Raw genomic sequence first — 19,103 nt, 5'->3', positions numbered from 1 at the left:
AGGCTCAGGTATCTCATTCCCGTGAGAATTTCTTGAGACAGCGCAGTCGAAGTCGCGGTCGAAAAGCTAGTAGCTAAATTATAATTTACCTTAGGCAATTCCGCTTTTTCTAATTTCACACGCTTTTATACATTTTTACCGCTAGTAAAAACAGTTACCATCTCATAATCGATGAAATTTGTCCGCAAACACGTACCTAATGCAAAAGTGGGCTCATTATATCGTGTTGACACCGACAAATGCCCTTTTACATATTCTCACTGAGATCCCGAAGATTGAGCCATGAAATTGAAAACGATCCTTTGAAGAAATTTATTCAAAGCACGAACTGCTCCCACTCCGGTGACGAGGATTTGCTCGTTTATTTTTATGAAATTATTGAAGACTGTTTTCATTGTAGCATAAATGCAGACACGAGAACGCATTTTGTTTTAATCACATCTATATACACTTAAATCACGTTATGTATTTTATTGATAAATCAGGCATTAATGAAATCACCAAGGGCCATTTATTACTGAAGTGACATTAAGATGCTTTTTCTTATAACCTAATAACCTAACTTGGATGCAGTTGTATTGATTTAAAAAAAATGCCTTACAGTCAGGAAAATATTAAATAGTTTTATTTGCGTTATTAATTATTTATTTTGTGTAAAATACTAAATAATGATCACTTTTACTGTAAATACAAATTTTAGATGTGATCGAACCTTGAATTAATAAAAATCGAATAAAAGCGCCACTCTCTATTTTGAGCACTTAACTAGCATTTAAGTTTGAGAAGAATAAAATTATGAATCGGAATTGAAAGGAGAAAAACTTTTAGAGAGTGCCATTTTCCTCTGTTAAAACTTTTGTCGTATATCTTAACCGTGAGTTTTTGTCTAAAACTTTTTTACATATCAATTGTCTTTACAAATGCATAGGATTTAATAACAATAAATATTTCATTTGTATATTAATTTTTAAATAATGTTTTAAACTTAATGTATTATTAAAAGCATTTAAGTATATAATTACGCCTTACATTGAATGGATTTCCATGCAACTAAGTATGACTTAAACACATTAAACAACTGTTTGTGCTCGTAGCAGTATTTATGGTCTACGCAACAGAACTTTTGTACTTTTTCACCGAAGCTTGCCAACCGCACGTTCTCTATTACACGAAACTCACGCTTTCCATTATCTCTGCTGCCGAAATTTGTTTTAAATTTTACACCACTTTTTCAAATAAAAAATACACATTGGAGCTTGCACTCGACGCTTAGTTATGACAAAACAGGCTGAAAATAAAGTTTCGAATATTGCCTGAAAATATGAGAATAATTTCAACCTTTGAAAAGGTTCGCAACAACGGTGCGTACTCTGTAGCACGTTCACCCCCTTCCTAATATCATAACAGTGTATAATGACCTCATCGTATAAAGAAGCAAAAATATCGCGAACGCAATTCGTCATGTCATTATGCAAGAAAAGGGCGAACTTTACGACTATAATAACGCGAGATGTCTGACTCGGCGTGCCTCATGAATGGTGGAACGTTCTTTATTGTTAGCATGTTTTATGTTAACGATTAACCTTTAATGCAAACCGGCCTCTACCTCGGTCATAATGAAAATCCTATTGAGAAAATATTATATGACATATTCAATGTTCATGAAAATTTTTAATGCTTTTTGTGTTTGACTTCTGAGAATTTGGTTTTTTATATTATTCTTGTGGCTTATATAATTTACTTTTTATAATGCTCTCGGTCCGCCCTGGCTTCGCCCGTGGTAAAGATACGGCTTATTCCATGTATACCTAGCACTAGGGATAACATACATATCCAAAGAATTTAGAAAATCGGTACAATAGTTACCGAGATAAGCTCGTCCAATCAAACAAACAACCTTATCAGCTTTATAATATTAGTATAGATGAAACATTCAGTTCAACTAAGTCCCTTTTAGGTGACTTCAAAAAAGGCTCATCTATTATATTTTATTTATGGATTTGGGTATATATTGGCATACCCCAAAGACCACCTCAAATTGAGTTGTTCAACGAAGAAGTAAGAAAACATAATTTGTTTTTAATGGCTTATTTTAATCCGTTGTTCTTGTCAAATCATGCGGTTAATGAACTGTTTCTTGGTTGTCCCAGTGTTTTTCTTAGTTAAACTGTGTAGCAATTTTGATACTGTATTTACTTTAGGGACTTTAGCTGTAGTGTTTATATACCTATTTTATTGTATCAGATTGCACAAATCCTAAATTAATTTAAATCCTAAGTTAAATTTTTATTTTAATTTATATAGATAGTTGTCCTACCTGTGTACCTACTAATCAATGCCAAATAGAAAGACAAATCAGACCATATCAACCATAATTGCACAAAACATATATCAAACATTAAAAATAACTAAAACCCGTACATGAAAATAGGCAAACTAGCGAAACCTTCATCTTGAATTTTGATCAAAGTGTCAAAGAGCACAAATGAACTAGAGATGAGACCGAGAGGCACCGCATAAAAATGTGCTCGTAGTTCTCGATTCTCATCGATGTTCATTGTGGGAACACAATAACAGCAATTGACACATCACTAGCGCCCGCAAATGTGTAAAAATATCAGATTCTATTAAATGTATAATCATAATTGTTTGTTGCATAATACAGTTGTCTAAAATAAAATTAATGTGTACACTATGAATGCTTAGTATAATTTAAAACCTAAAAGAACTATTACTTTTGTATATTGTGTGGATTATTTTAAATCAAAAGGCACATATTTCTGTACATTTAACTCCTAAAAATGTTGTAAAAAAAAAATATAATCTGCTTAGTATCGCTTTTTAATTTCTAATCGCTTACGTTATTTTTAATTCGAAATTTACAAATACTTGCTGTCTTATTTATTTACTCTACTACTAAGATGCTAGATGTGTTATATAATAGATCTGTTGTAAAAAACGAGAAGTCATTATTCATGAAAAATATGATTTATTATACGCTACACTTTGTTATATTTAATAGAATATTCTAGTAATATTGACATAGACTTTAGTGTTGCGGCTGCCCGCGTGAGGAGAAAATTTCATTAACGTTGCACATGTTCAATTACTGAATAGTGGATATCGAATAGTAGACAGGTATTGAGTGCAACTCACTGATATCATGTAGATTGTAGAGGCTATTTATTATATTACTGATAAATTACCAAGATTACAACAAATAAGGAACAGTAATTCAAATTTATGTACATATCAATATCATTAAAGGGTTCAGTATAGTGTGCTTAATTACATTCATAAGAAAATCTATTTATCATCGTATTAATAAATTTAGAATGAAAATTAATATTGATAAATATAGACACTCTCACTCATTTGACATTTCGAAATAAAATTAATAAAATTTAAAAAAGCATATTTATTTGCATTAATCTAATTCAAATTCAAAATCTTCGTTCGAGGCCAGGGTCATATTTAAGAGTATACAGCTGGAATGTCATCTTTGCTCCAATCAATCTCAACCACCTTGTTGGTGCGCGCACTCTCTTCAGCTGCAGTTGCGATTTTGCTTACGGCGAGTGTCTGCCAGCTAGTAACATCCTGTTCTACTCCAACTGTGATACGAAATGTTGAACTTTAGAATGGATATATAGTTTAAATTAAAGCTGGTAGAATTTAAAGTTCAACCGAGGATCAGGCATCAGGTATTGCAGTGTTTTTTTATTAGAACATTGTAATACTCACATTGGATAACATCTAAGAAGTGTTCAAGTTCACGTTCATAGGCAACCTTGAAGCGGGATGGGAATGAGTAGTAGATGGGGTTTGTCTTGTATCCCTCTTGTCCAATAACGAAGTCTGTGGAGTGGGCGGGTTTCTCATTGTCTACCTTAATCATACCTGTAAATAACGCCGTTATTAAATTAATATCATAAAGCTTATGAATGATGTGAATAACAAATGTGTGGTAGTATTGTTTACCTTTGTTTCCAAACACTTCAAGTCTTTGGTCGTATCCATACGCAGAGTACCGACTGTTGTCACCAATAGCGATAGCTCCAGATGGGAAACTTAATAGGAACGCAATGTTGTCGAAGTCATCAATAGCTTTAATTTCTGGAATAAGGGCAGAAGCTGTTGCTTGCACTTTGTTCGGTAACTCTCCCAACACCCAGCATGCCATGTCGAAGTCATGCACGAGGCAATCGTGGAACACGCCACCTAAAATACACAAAGACATAGATATAAAAATTAAAAACCTACAGTTTTATCTAACGCATTACGACTTTTTCTGGTAAAATTGAGATCGTTGTTACCTGAGTGCTTCAGGTATTCGATGGAAGGAAGAGGTGAATCTCTTGCAGTAACCCTCAATACTTGAACATGTCCGACTTCTCCTTCTCTAACCTTGTTCTTCAAATTCCTATAGGCGGGATCAAACCTTCTGTTGAAAGCCGCATACAAGACGCGACCCTTGGCTTTGGCGGCATCGTAGCATTTCTTGGTTTCATCAATACTTTCTGCAATGGGCTTCTCACAAAATACATCTTTGTTGTTGGAAATGGAGTTAACAACAATATCGTGGTGTGTGTATGTTGGAGATCCAATGATAACTGCGGCAACTCTACAACATCATTAAAGAACTACTTAACATTTCAATCAATAATAAAAAAGTAATTTGTCAAGATTTAAAATTTATGATCTAATTGACTTACGATTTGTCTTTGTACACCCTGTCAGCTTCCTTCGAGGTTAGGAAGACTACATCATCACTAAAATTCCAGAATTTTTTAAGGTCAGCGAATCTGTCTTTGCAGTCGTCGACAATGTATTTCAAGATGACACGCGGGTTACGAACAATGTTAGACAGATGAATAGAACCAGCACGGCCGACACCAAAGATGGCTATAACAACTGGGGCCTTATTTTTTGGTTTGTCAGACACTAAGTTAACTTTGTTGATGAACCTGAAATGAAATTAATATTAATAATACAATTCATCTTAAAGAAGTTCAATCACAAAAAAGGAAAATAATACTTTACTCTGTAAATAGCCAGTCGGATTCGGGGTGCGTTTTCTTAGCAACTTTGTAAGGAGATTCACCAAAGAACTTTTTTGTTGCCATTTTATCTAATTATGCTGAAAAATAATTTAATTAAATAATTTATAAGGAAAATAATTTAAACTTATTATTGGAGCTTTATATTGTGTGTTTATTTTATATTATTATTCCCGATATTATAAGTACGTTGCAAATATGAAGCTCGGAATTTTTTTTACAATATTTATTTTCTTATTTTTCTGTTATTATACTTCGTCGTAGGTGGTACAACTATTTTCATATCTAAACATTCGCTCGTCCTTTTTTTAAAAGATTAAAAGGTTTTCGTAGCATATTATGCTTACCTACTAGGTGTCGGAGTAGTTCGATCACTAGCTATGTGTAACTCCAACTAAATTAAAACATCAACTTGCCAGCTTTATATCAGCATCGATTCAATAGTAGCAGATAACCCACCAGATTAATAAAATCATGAATTCTTAAGGTCATATATGATATGCGCGCAAATATCGCCATGATATAATAATAGTGTTATTTTTTGTGATCCAAATACATTTTTCCATGATATGATGACTCCATGATATTAATCAAAAACATCGTATTCAATAAAACTACGAGAATTTTGATAAAATTTAAAAATTATATGCAAAAATTTACGTTCATTGTATGTAGAAGCTTAAACAACATGAATAAATATGATTTAAACTTTAATTGAAATCAATGAATATGAAGTCATGAAAGTATATATATTACGTCATCTTTAACTAGTCCGTGCCTATGCTATTCGTTGGAATTAATTATTGTTATTATTGATTAATTGACCAAACCTATCTGCTTAAAAGAAAATATAAACAATATTATTTACATCTTATTTACTTTCAACTTAGACAACAATTTTTTTTTAAATTACGATGGTAAAATGATTATTCGTGAGATGGCACATCATTGTTATTCATTAGGTCGTTTTTTAAATTATGTTTTAAAACCAGAAACTAGCAACAGCCTTTTATGTGTACAAAAGTCATCTCTTATCAAATAAGTCTTTCTTATGTGTCCATTCTTTGAACAGCCATAAGGTTCCTGAGATTAAAAAGGTTAACAACTCTACGGAATTAAAACACAGTAAATATAACATTGCTATAACTTTAACGGTATGCTAAACAACAGCAATAACAAAAAATGTAAGTGTTAATATGATTTTGGTTTGTAGAAGTATCTTGTTTCTTTGACCTAGCAAGACCAAAAATTGGCCTTCGAAGTAGCGTGGTCTACCGGATCCTCCACCCACCGTGATTTTATATTTTACTAGCTGCGCCCCGCAGTTTCACCCGCGTAAGGGCGTATCCCGTAGGAATATCGGGATAAAAAGTTGCTTATATGTTATTACAGTTGTCCAGTTGTCTACGTACCAAATTTCATTGCAATCGGTTCAGTAGTTTTTGCGTGAAAGAGCAACAAACACACACACATCCTTACAAACTTTCGCATTTATAATATTACTAATATTATATTTTAATTTTATATTGTGTTATGATTGCTATCATTTTATATTAATCAAATCACGATATTCTCTTACATGTTATTAATGTTAATATCAAGCCATGCTGAAGATAAATTCTAAAGAGGCATATGACATGTGCTATCCTGTTTCTTAGCTTCGAATAAATCCTGATGCGAGCGTCATATACCCTCCTATGCCATGTGACTCAAAGAAACTCCAATAAAAAGCTATTTTTGTAATTTGCGGAAACCGCCGATATAGGACAGGGATCCCTTTTTATGAGTATCCACTACAAATGACGTAAATTATTTTTCTACAATAACTTACAGCAAATGTAAAAGTCTAAAACCAATATGTTCATAGAACTGATTAAGAACTAAAAATAAATTTTTCGGAGTGAAACATGCTATGTTAATATAAATGGCCTTCTATTCTGGGATCACAAGCTAGAGACAATCAAAACAATTTGTCTTTATTGCTACACGTGTTATGTAATATTATTATTATTTTAGAAACGATATTCACGGTCATACACGGTCGGGTAGGTCATTCCTTGTTATAGATAATTGTTTATTATGGACTGTTTTATACAACATAAATATTGTAAGCAAACTCAAACACAAACATTTATTCATTCAACTAGTCTTCTTATAGAAGCTCTTTAAAGAATAAGTCAATAAATAAAAATTCTCATTATATGCGTTATTACTTAATTAACTATTATTTTAATCAACGAACATCTTAATCATCTACAAAAAGCAGCAAAATATGTTTTGAATTACACAATATTTCTTATATCTTTTCATAAAGTCATGGGTTATGCGAATCAAACAAAAAACATAGTGCTGAAAAAAAATATATAGAAAAAATCGATACCATACGGGGACATAAACAATGTATAATTTACGTAAGTGGAAGATTATCTCTTATGTGACTCCCCGTAACCTCTTTGCGGGACATGTATTGTTAATTGACAGTTTATACTTGATTAAACCTTTCAATCTATGGACGTCGAATAAGGAGGATCAAGATCAGAAAATATTGAGACAATGTGAACATAATGTAAGGAACACTTTGAGTTAATAATTATTTTTAACAAAAAAGCTTGTCAGTCTTCTAAAATGTAAAATTACACCAAATTTAAATGGGATCACATGGGAGGTACCAGCTTTCAAAGAACAACATATAAATCGGTTCTACTGATAAAAAATTATGAGGTAAGAAAAAACATTACAGTCAATTTGATATCCTCCTCCTTTTTTTGAAATCGGTTGAAAAGATCAAACAAAGTATATAACAAATAAATAATAATCTCATAATTAGAGTGCGGGTTAATGTAATATGTTACATATGTCGTAATAAATAAATTATTATTAGTCTTATTCTATATTCTTTTCTAGCGGTCCAACCCTACTTCACCCGTGGTACGGTTTTTCTCTCCATAAGAGTCGACCTTGTGCCTGAACACAAAATTTAAAAAATTGTATTGGTTTTTTTATTACTATTGGTCTAACCGTTCTCGAGTTTCACATTCGGCGATTCATTTTATAAATATATATCTTAATATATATAAATCTCGTGTCACAATGTTTGTCCTCAATGGACTCCTACACCACTTAACCGATTATAATAAAATTCGCACACCATGTGCAGTTCGATCCAACTTGAGAGATAGGATAGCTTAAATAATTTTAATTACGATAAATGACAACCCAGGCGGAGCCGGGGCGTGCAGCTAGTATATATATATATCTCTTTCCGGATTCCCGAATTCCCAACAAAGAATATAGATGACATAGTGGGAAAAGATGTGTGTGTGTTTGTTGCTTTTTCACGCAAAAACTACTGAACCGATTGCAATGAAATTTGGCACGTAGACAGCTGGGCAACTGAAATTACATATAGGCAACTTTTTATCCCGATATTCCTACAAGATACGGACTTACGCGCGTGAAACCGCGGGGCGCAGCTAGTCTTATATAAAAAAAATTCTCGTGTTATAATCTTAGTTACCTTACTCCTCCGAAACGGGTGGACCGATTCAAATGAAAGTTTGTGCATACCGGGTAGATCTGAGAATCAGCCAATATCTATTTTTATAACCCTAAATAATAAGAATAAGGCAGAACAACGTTTGCCGGGTCAGCTAGTAGATATATATAAACGATTTTCGTTCTGGAATGGGTATTTTCATGAAATATTGCTTTATGCAATTTTTCATATTTTCAATACATACATGTATTTATGATAGGTAAAAGATAATTTTGCAATAAATAGGTGTTAACCTAGTTATAGTTTTTAACATGTTTTGCTTTGTATCATCTTAGAAACCGTGATAAAATTATAAAAGCACCGTGCTTTTTGAAATGAAATTGCAAATCTGTCATTATGAAATTTTATGAGCTATTTAAACGGATTTCTTTTTTTTTTTTGTGCATTTATTTTAATAATTTCATTGTTTTATAATTATTTTTTGTTTGTAATATTTTATTTTAAAGCAGGTAATTAATATTTTTCATTGATTATTGCAATGACAAAAAATTACTTTTAATTTACTTATTTTCCATAATTAACTATAATATATAATAACCTGTACATAGTTACAATGGGTTTTTAGAAATGTTTAAATTGAATTAATAGACAAATTTTTATTTAAACTATTACGGAAAAATGATTGTTTGATTGAAGTGATATTCATTAAACACTCCCATACATTTTATTCCTTAGTTAGTACAAATTGTGTATTCAATACAGATGAACGAAGTGACGTCCTCGTTGTGCAATACAATGACGAGCTCTATTTACAGTTTCTAAACGAACTTTCCTTAAATTTGCGAAGTAATTAAAGCTATTGCACGACGATTCTGTGACTCTTCTCGGCTGTGTACGCTATGAGAATGCGTACACGTGGTCTTTGACAGATCCCCATAGGAAGAAATCACAAGGCATCTGACACGCCAAGGGATTGCACAATAATAAGGCCATTAATATTATTTTGTAAAAATTTGCAACATTTGTATTTTGTGCAGGTGCTCCATCTCGTTGAAAAATTATTTGGTTTTAAATTAAACAATAATTCGAGTTTTTTTCTATTGCAAAAAAATTAAAAGAAGGAAATGTATGAATGGTTTTTTAATTTTAAAATGATAAAGGTAAAATGTGTGGGTTCTATTCCAGTTAAAGTAAGGAAACTTGAACTTTTCTACTATCTCACCCGAATGTATGTAATTTTTTGGATATTTCTTGCTTCATATTTAAGTAGTTATTATTGTCATTTTACTCATTCGATAGAGGACTGTCGAAATCAGTTTATTAGTTACGGAATAATTATCTGTGCACAATTAACGATTATAGCATGTAGATATATAAGAACTATCGATAATTTTCATTATTTATCTGCATGGTATAATCGTAATTAAAGACTTATGTTATTTCTGTAAATAATTGTACAAACAAAAAATCATATGATTATCCAAATAAAAAATTCTGGCAATGGCTTTGTTTATATGACTTTATCTAAAATGTCAATAAATATTTTTATTAAGATAAGTATAATGTATATCATACATTGATAAGGGATTGTTAATTTAATAATCTTATACCTCGCGCGACCAGTGTTTATGATATGGGTTATGTAACCCATGTTTTTTTCCAAAACAAATAATGTTTATATGTAATTATTAGTTAATGAATGACATTATCATTTTTAATGGTATATTAAAGTTTTATGACGAATAACAAATCGTGAAATTAATTTAAATTAGCTTTAAAATTGCTGCGCCATACTTATATTAACGGATAAAGTATATATACTTTATTGTGCTTATAGTCACCAATAAATTATGATTAACACATTTTTTACGATTATTAAATATCAAATATAACAAAGTACAAGAGCTTTAGGTACATTCTGTCTCTTAGTTTTATAGTTATTTTGTTTTTTGTAGTAACACAACAAAATCAAAAGTTAGTTGGTTTCTTGTATGAATTGTAAGAAATCTAAATGAATGATATTCTGCTGCATTTAGTCACATTAAGCTGATAAAAAATGTGAGTAGATACCTCCACCCAATTTAAATTTATAAATTCTATAGTTATCTATCATCGAGCCATGACCATTTAAAGAATTTTCTGATGTGTATGGTTTACCACATACTTCTTTTATTTACTCTAAAAAAAAATTTGAATTTCGGAAATCATTATAACTAAAACAAATATATAATTAAAACAAAAGCTTGTTATGATGAATGTGTAGTACTAAATAAAAATAATTTATTATATCCTCAACTAAATGAAAAATAAATTAAAACCTCCTATGATTTTTATATTAATTGATTTCATAACATATTATCATGAAAATATGGTATAGCTATGAGGCAGATTACCGTCGCGAACTTTTCCTGTTCAAAGTGAATGTATTGGAGCGGAATGTTCCACGTCAGAGGTAAAAGCAAGTATTCATGTTTAATTTCGGCCCCGTATCAGAGCCCGTAAAAACTCTTTTATCCCAAATTCCTTAGAAAGTATTGTTTCTTCTTAAGACTATAATTCATATAAATTGATACAAGAGCTTTCATTGCTATATTGTTCTTATAATCCATATAAATTAGATGAATTAAATGTTATTTTGTTTACTTTATTTACATTATAATAATTTGGTACAGGTTTTGCTCCATTGCATCTAATAAATTTGATTTATTAAGATGGTTAATATCAATGACAAGATATTTGTGATGTATAAAACACATTTATTTAAGCTTAGTCGGATAACGAATTCATGGGTTCACAGAAATTCCTAGGTCTTAGATTTACGAGTATTCCGCGGGGATATCATCTTTGCTCCAGTCGATGTATACAGTTTCGCCAGTGCGCGCGCTCTCAGCGGCCGCAGCCACGACCTTGCTCACGGCCAACACTTGCCAGCTGTTCACGTCAACAGGGGCTCCGTCTGAAAGTAAACAAATGATCATTTATGAACCTTTATACCTCTAACATTGCGATCGATTAATTATGGGCACGGATGATCACCTAATACGTAGCTTTTACGATACTGTGACAAAAAATATTTTTATTTTTTACTTTGTCGTTATAAATACTTACATTGAACGACGTCCAAGAAATATTCCAATTCACGTTGATACGCCAGCTTATAACGAGATGGGAATGAGTAGTAGATGGGATTCTTCTTGACACCTTCTTGTTTAATGACATATTCGGTAGAATGCGCAGGTACCTGGTTGTCAACCTTGATCATACCTAGATTTTGGAATTTAGAGAAACAATTTTGTATATTAGTAATCGTTTAAAGAAAATACAAAATGCGTAAATATGGGTTTTAATTTACCTTTGTTTCCAAAAACTTCGAGACGCTGATCAATACCATAAGCACTGTATCTGCTGTTATCCAAAAGACCAACTGCTCCAGATGGGAAAGTAAGTATTGTGGCAATTGTGTCGAAGTCATTGATAGCTTTGATTTCAGGCATTAGAGCTGAAGCAGATACTTGTACGCGAGTGGGTACCTCTCCCAGCAGCCAGCAGAACATGTCAAAATCGTGAACCAAACAATCAAAGAACACACCACCTAAAAAGTCATAGTTTAATTAAATACAAAATGCATTAGAAAAAAGTTATTATTTAATATTTAAATGGACATTTGCTGAACCATAAACATTGTTATACCTGAAGTTTTAAGATATTCGATGGGAGGAAGAGGTGAATCTCTGGTTGTGCCCTTCACAATTTGCACATGTCCTAAGTCACCATTCCTAATCTTGTTTTTAAGATCCCTGTAAGCTGGGTCAAAACGGCGCATGAAAGCAGCGAATAGTACACGACCCTTGGCCTTTGCCGCTTCATAACATTTCTTAGTTTCTTCACTGGTTTCAGCAATGGGTTTTTCACAGAAAACATCTTTGTTGTTTGCAATTGAGTTCACAACAATGTTGTGATGTGTGGTGGTGGGTGTGAAGATAAACACTGTGTTCACACTGAAATTGTTAAAAAAACATTGAGTTTTGTTAAAAAATTATATGAATTTTAAACAGATATAGTAATGTGAACTTACGCTTTGTCATTGTATACTTTGTCGCTTTCTTTAGGTGTCAGGAAAACAATATCGTCACTAAGAGACCAATATTTTCTCAATTCGTCGAATTTGTCTTTACGGTCATCAACAATGTATTTGATAATAATTCGTGGGTTGCGGTTGATGGTGGCCATGTGTATAGAACCTGCGCGACCAAGTCCGAAAATAGCTGCCACGACTGGGGGCTTATTTTCCTTTGCTTTGACATCACTAGCTACATTTTTAAGATACCTGATAAAGAGGATATTTTTAAATTTTTAAAATGGTATAAATAATGAGACTATATTGAACGCTGCATAAAATAAATAATTTAACCGTAACACTTACTCAGTATATAAGAAATCAACCTCCGGATGAGTGGTTGGCAGGGTGTAGGGAGAAGGACCAGCGAACTTTTGTGTGGCCATGTTGTCGTTTTTAATGTCCTAATACACAAAGGCAATAAATTTAGTTTGTTATATAATATGAAAAAACTTTATTGAGTTCTGGTTTTATTGTAAAGTTTTTTAAATTAATAATTTATAATTTATATTATATCTATTCTAATTTAATAGAATTAGATTAAAATATAACACTCTAATATAAATTAAATTAATTCTTTTGAATTTCCGAAATTGTCTTGTAGTTCCATATTATAACACCTTACCTACTAGATGCTGGAGTCGTAATAACGCGGGCTTTGTGCAGGCCCAACTGAATTAATTGTGAGATTCTCGGCTATATATGAACTTCGTTCACAAGAAACATTGATAACTAGTCGTATATTATAGTGAAGATTTCATTATCAATGTTTTCGACAAAGCCGCTAATAAACTTGATAGAAACTTTAATCGCATGAATTTTTTCATTTATGTGGATAAAGCAATCGGTAATAATTGCTATATTTGTTCATTGTGTCAAGAAATAAGTAAATTACAACATAAAAAATAAAAGATAAATGATTATTGTACTTACAATGTCGTTTTGAAATCAGTGATTTTATATACCTATACAAATAAGAATATTTCTTTTCGATTTATTAAAAAAATTATTCACATTATCATGTTGCCATTTTAGGAAGTGAATGTGTATCCTAAAAAAATATCATACCTGACTCTTTTTTTTCTTCTTTTCAATTTAAATGTACAAATAAACTTTTGAATCCAGTACCAAAATCGTGTGTCAAGGTCGTGTGATGTCACGCTGTAGCATTAAGTATTGTCAATCTTAGATATAATAGTACATAACAGTGATATTTAAATCTAATTAAAGTAATTATTTGAACTTGTAATATAATGAACAACCATTGGTATTTTTACTTTGTACATATTTCTATAAATTAAAAAACAGAAAAGCAACAACTTTTATTTCTCATGAATTGGAGGTAGGCATTGGTTATTATATTTAAAGTAGCCCTTGTGCAAGGGACACATTTAATTAATTAAATTAAGTTGTCACTTGTATTCTGTATTCAAAATTCGTATTTTTAAGTAATAATAAATCCCACAACTATTCTCCACAGAACAAATATGCTCCTGTACTAGATGTACCTACTAAATATCTACTATTAAGCTTTAACATTATAATGTCGCCAATTTAGCAACTAATGACGTATTCGTGGTCACGTGATTTTCATAAGATTTCATAAATTTTGAATTGCCTTTAAGTGACATTTCGTCTCTTAATTTAAGTTTTCATTTCTTTGTTGTTATTCTTACAATAATTGTTTTTCTAAATTCAAAGTCATTGTTATTAATTTATAGTGATAATATTTATTAACATTCATTCATTTTTTTTCATGTGTTTTATATTCATAAAAATTAGGTAATACGAATGAAAAAGAGGAGTTTCCACAAGAGTTCGTAAAATAACATTTGTATTATTAGAAAACGGTCACAACATACAAGACAACAAAAATTCCCTACTACTGTACGATAAATATACAATCAGCATTTGAACATAAAAGCTCTCATTACGAAAATCCGACTTCTAAAAGACGTGACCTTCTCAATGTTTGCATTTGCAACAAAAGTGGTAAATAGCTGTCGTTCGTCTTGCTCGAATCGTAGGTATATTCTGTATTTGCTTTTGTTTGTAATGGAAACGTTTGGAGCTTGAACTGACATTTTTATCTACGTATTTTAATGTACCTATACTTGAATTAATGACTTGATGAACTTAGGTACATATAATTGATAGAAAAATAATTTAACTAGCTTCATGTCATTTTCATTGTCATAATGATACTCAGATGTGAAGCGAAGATTTATTTTTCAAATAATATCATTAAGATCAAAACCAAATACTGGAACTTAATAGTCTAAGAGCCCGTATAAGGTCGACCTTCACCGGTGGGTGAAGGTATCAGATGTGATAACCAGATGAGACCTATTTTAGTAAAATATTTTTTTTATTATAAACACCGTTATGATAACTTGCCTAGAGAAAAAAGTTCAGAGGTATTTTTTTATTCATTATAATTAATTTTATTTTCATCACATTCTTTCTGAAGAGGTGTTAGCATGTATTGAATATGCCCATCTAGCCTCTGCCTCTTGATTTATGTTCATAGTTATCTGGGAAGCAAGATAGCTGCGCTCCGCGTTTTCACCCGCGCAAGTCCGTATCTCGTAGAAATATCGGGATAAAAAATTCGAATTGCCTGTATGTGATTCCAGTTGTCCAGTTGTCTACGTACTAAATTTCATTGCAATCGGTTCAGTAGTTTTTGTGTGAAAGAGTAGCACACATCCTTATAAACTTTCACATTTATAATATTAGTAGGATGTAGGATATTAGTAGGATAGGATAGGATAATTATAGACCCTATAGATAAAACACATCTAAAATGCCTTAAAATCCTTAATTTCTACATTAAATGTATCTTTTGTGGCTTCTAAAGAAAATAGATTTTACCAACCGACTCCAAAAAAGAGAGTTATCAGTTTGACTGTAGTTTTTATGTTTGATACCTCTTATATTTACTGGGTGAAACGATTTTTATGATTCTTATTTTATTTGAAAGCTGGTGCCTACCGTTTGGCCCATTTAAATGTGTTATTGTTTTGACAAATTGAAGGCATTTTAGTTTTTGATTGAAAATAGTTAATATAAATAAATAACCTGTGAATTTATTTAGTCTTCTGTTTCGTATAAGCGCATAATCAAACACAAGAAAATAAATATATTATATGTCCAAATTGTCGCAAGAACGATAGACCCGGGGTGTTACCGGCAAAGTTCCCGTTCCCGACCGATTTCCGGGAAAAAATTATCCAATGTCCTTTCTCGGATTTTAAACTATCTCTGTACCAAATTCCAACATAATCGGTTCAGCCGTTCTTGAGACATAAATAGTGTAACTAACACGACGTTCTTTTACATACATAAAGATGGCGAAAAATGTTACTTTACATGTCAACAATTGTTATTTTGACTATTTCACGCTCTGTGTGTTTATTGCTGTCTTTCTAAATTTCAAATGTTCAATGTGCTGAAATTTAAACAAACTAACGCCCGGAATATTATTATAAAGATTAACAATTGTTTTAAAAGTTACAATGAAGCGACGGCACTGTACACGGAAAGAACGAAAATGAAAAGGTTATCCAAGTGAACTGTGTTTGAAGAGCTCTATCTAGCGTAATTTTGAAGAATTATCTATGCAATTTAATACTAACTACCCCGTGCAATAAACACTCACACATCCTTACAAACTTTCGTATTTATATCCTATCCTATCCTACTATATACGATAGGAAGGAGAATATAATACATTTGCTTTGTAAAATAAGTAAATTAAATCAGATTGTCTTCTTCTTCTTCTTCTTCTTTTTTATTAAATGGCAACTCCCGATACCACTGAGGGCGGATTCTGCCAATGTCACGTTTTGTACAGATAATCAGAGGATTTTATTGTCGTGTTGTTATGAGCTTGTATTAAGCATACTCTGTGCTAAAGAAAAATCACGGGTGAGATGTACTGCTTTGAATTGACGATCTGACATAGAGCTGTATAACCTGACAAAAAATAAATACCAGTTATAGACAACACAAAACGTCACAAAAGCTTAACACAAATAATATAATGAGTTAAAGAGGGGAATTTGTCAAAATTTTAAGTTATTTAAGTTAATGAATTTTGATAGGACCTTAACAAATGGGGTAGGGACAAGGTAAAGTAAACGCTTAAAATTAGTAGGAAGAGGGACATCAGGGGGGAGAATATCCAGAAGTAAGGAACGTAGTTTAGGACATTCAAAAAATAAATGATCATAGCTACCCTCGTCCATACCGCACTCACAGAGGGAATGATCACGAACGCGAATTTTAAATAAATGGATAGGCGTCGTATTGTGGCCTAAACGGAGACGACAGATGGTAGATACAGTAGGCTTGTCTATATTAGGAAAACGAAAGAACCAGGGCTTCCGAGGGATGGAGGGTTGGATATCCCTAAAGAATTTCCCTTTGGTAGCGCTTTTCCACTGGCTGTTCCACGAACAATCTAAACGATCCTTGGAGAGAGAAGAGAGATCATGAGCATAATAAGAATAGCGCTCTGAGGTTAAATCAGATTGTTTTTAAATCTATCAGAAATATCTTCTAAGAAAATTCTGACTAAGAAGGACCGGAGTAGTAGGAGATGAATGCGATTTCTACGTTAGATTTTTAAAATAACCCGTTGCTTGCTACAAGCCTATACACTATTATAACTCATAAGAATTGATTTCATTTTTTAATATAAACGATATTGAAAGAAAAAGTAAATAAATAAAGATTCATTCCAGAACTCGTATTAATTTCTTTTAAATATTGGCAACATATTTGCGAAATCTGTTCCGCGCGTCATAATCAAATGTCATTTGTCAAACAACAACTTGACATTACCGACGGGCAACAGTCGATAGAGTAACCTGTAATTCTCTGTGCTATCCTTTTTCAACAATTCAACAGGATTAAATTCAAAGCCTTGACCGTTTTAATGTTCCGGCTTTTCCTTAACAAATTTTATCTGTTTACGGCTTATAAATCTCTACAAAAGACGACTAAAACAAGTTTTACTTTCATATTTTAATTAACCGAGTAAGTATAAGTATAATAATTACCTTTGTTTTTTCTTTCATGACACTTGTCGATACATGTTAAATTTTGTGAAATGATGACCATTGCAGATAAAAGATGGCTAAGCAATGGGGCCAGAAAGCCGAAGAGTTGGAAATCTCGAACAGAGTAGCCGGTCTTGGTTTGCATAAGAAATCTACCGATAAGTCTGATGAAGAAAGCGTCGATGCCGCAAACCCAGCCGAAACTTCCCTGCTTATGAAGATTATACGACAAGGATTAGTGGAATCGAAATTAGACATAGAGATTCAAAGAAAAGATCCAAATTCACCTCTGTATTCAGTAAAAACTTTTGAAGCTCTTCATTTAAAACCAAACTTGCTGAAGGGTGTGTATGCTATGGGCTTTAATGCTCCATCAAAAATTCAAGAAACAGCTCTTCCCACACTTTTGGCTGATCCACCCCAAAACATGATTGCACAATCTCAATCTGGAACAGGTAAAACTGCTGCTTTTGTCTTGGCAATGTTAAGTAGAGTTGACCCTACACATAAATATCCACAAGTGCTCTGTTTGAGTCCAACATATGAACTAGCCATACAAACAGGTGAAGTGGCAGCAAAAATGGCAAAATTCTGTCCAGAAATTAAATTAAAGTATGCTGTCAGAGGTGAGGAAGTTCCAAAAGGCACTAAAATAACAGATCATATACTAATAGGAACACCGGGAAAAATGCTTGATTGGGGTGTCAAATTTGGAATGTTTGACCTGAGTAAGATAAAAGTATTTGTATTAGATGAAGCAGATGTAATGATAGATCGTCAGGGGCATCAAGATCAATGTATTAGAATTCACAAATGTTTACCTTCAACATGTCAAATGATGTTCTTCTCTGCAACTTATGACAGTAAGGTTATGGAGTTTGCTGAAGTTATTGTGCCTAACCCTATTATTATACGACTCCTTCGGGAAGAGGAATCTTTGGATAACATTAAGCAATATTATGTTAAATGTAAAAGCCCTGAAGATAAATACAGAGCTATTTGTAATATCTATGGAGTTATTACAATTGGTCAAGCTATAATATTTTGTCATACAAGGAAAACAGCTAGTTGGCTGTCTGAAAAAATGTCTAGAGATGGTCATTCCGTTGCAGTTTTGTCTGGTGAGCTGACAGTGGAACAAAGAATAGCTGTACTGGATAGATTTAGAGGCGGACTTGAGAAAGTATTGATTACAACCAATGTTTTGTCTCGAGGAATTGATATAGAACAGGTTACTTTAGTGGTAAACTTTGATATGCCAGTGGATGTTAATAAAAAAGCTGACTGTGAAACTTACTTACATAGAATTGGACGTACTGGACGATTTGGTAAAGCGGGAATAGCTATCAATTTGATTGATTCTC

The 19,103-nt window shown here is 32.2% G+C and overlaps 3 protein-coding genes across 4 annotated transcripts in view; 1 reads left to right on the top strand and 2 right to left on the bottom strand.

The window, feature by feature from the left end:
* Positions 1-3,398: 3,398 nt before the first annotated feature.
* Positions 3,399-5,446, bottom strand: LOC119833507 (uncharacterized oxidoreductase YrbE-like). The gene is made up of 7 exons (XM_038357529.1): positions 5,408-5,446; positions 5,044-5,140; positions 4,716-4,967; positions 4,317-4,624; positions 3,982-4,221; positions 3,745-3,900; positions 3,399-3,614 (listed from the first exon to the last, which is right to left on the bottom strand). The coding sequence occupies exons 2-7, from the start codon at positions 5,124-5,126 to the stop codon at positions 3,475-3,477; spliced, it is 1,179 nt and encodes a 392-aa protein (XP_038213457.1). The 5' UTR covers positions 5,127-5,140; positions 5,408-5,446; the 3' UTR covers positions 3,399-3,474.
* Positions 5,447-11,291: 5,845 nt separating this feature from the next.
* On the bottom strand, positions 11,292-13,350 carry LOC119833488 (uncharacterized oxidoreductase YrbE-like). The gene is made up of 7 exons (XM_038357511.1): positions 13,299-13,350; positions 12,980-13,077; positions 12,632-12,883; positions 12,247-12,554; positions 11,909-12,148; positions 11,665-11,820; positions 11,292-11,512 (listed from the first exon to the last, which is right to left on the bottom strand). The coding sequence occupies exons 2-7, from the start codon at positions 13,057-13,059 to the stop codon at positions 11,373-11,375; spliced, it is 1,176 nt and encodes a 391-aa protein (XP_038213439.1). The 5' UTR covers positions 13,060-13,077; positions 13,299-13,350; the 3' UTR covers positions 11,292-11,372.
* Positions 13,351-17,505: 4,155 nt separating this feature from the next.
* LOC119833210 (DEAD-box helicase Dbp80) overlaps positions 17,506-19,103 on the top strand; it is a 2,883-nt gene continuing 1,285 nt past the window's right edge. Inside the window, exons 1-2 of one of the 2 annotated variants that reach the window (XM_038357132.1) lie at positions 17,506-17,716; positions 17,806-19,040. In XM_038357132.1, the coding sequence (XP_038213060.1) occupies positions 17,813-19,040 (1,228 nt within the window). In that variant the 5' untranslated portion in view covers positions 17,506-17,716; positions 17,806-17,812. Of the gene's footprint in view, positions 17,717-17,805; positions 19,068-19,103 lie in introns of both variants that reach the window. The other variant, XM_038357131.1, reaches the window with a different exon arrangement.

Source organism: Zerene cesonia, chromosome 17 (genome assembly GCF_012273895.1).
Source record: "Zerene cesonia ecotype Mississippi chromosome 17, Zerene_cesonia_1.1, whole genome shotgun sequence".
NCBI lineage: Eukaryota > Metazoa > Arthropoda > Insecta > Lepidoptera > Pieridae > Zerene > Zerene cesonia.
The sequence above is the reverse complement of the archived record's forward strand: the minus strand, read 5'-3'. Positions and strand labels throughout refer to the sequence as shown.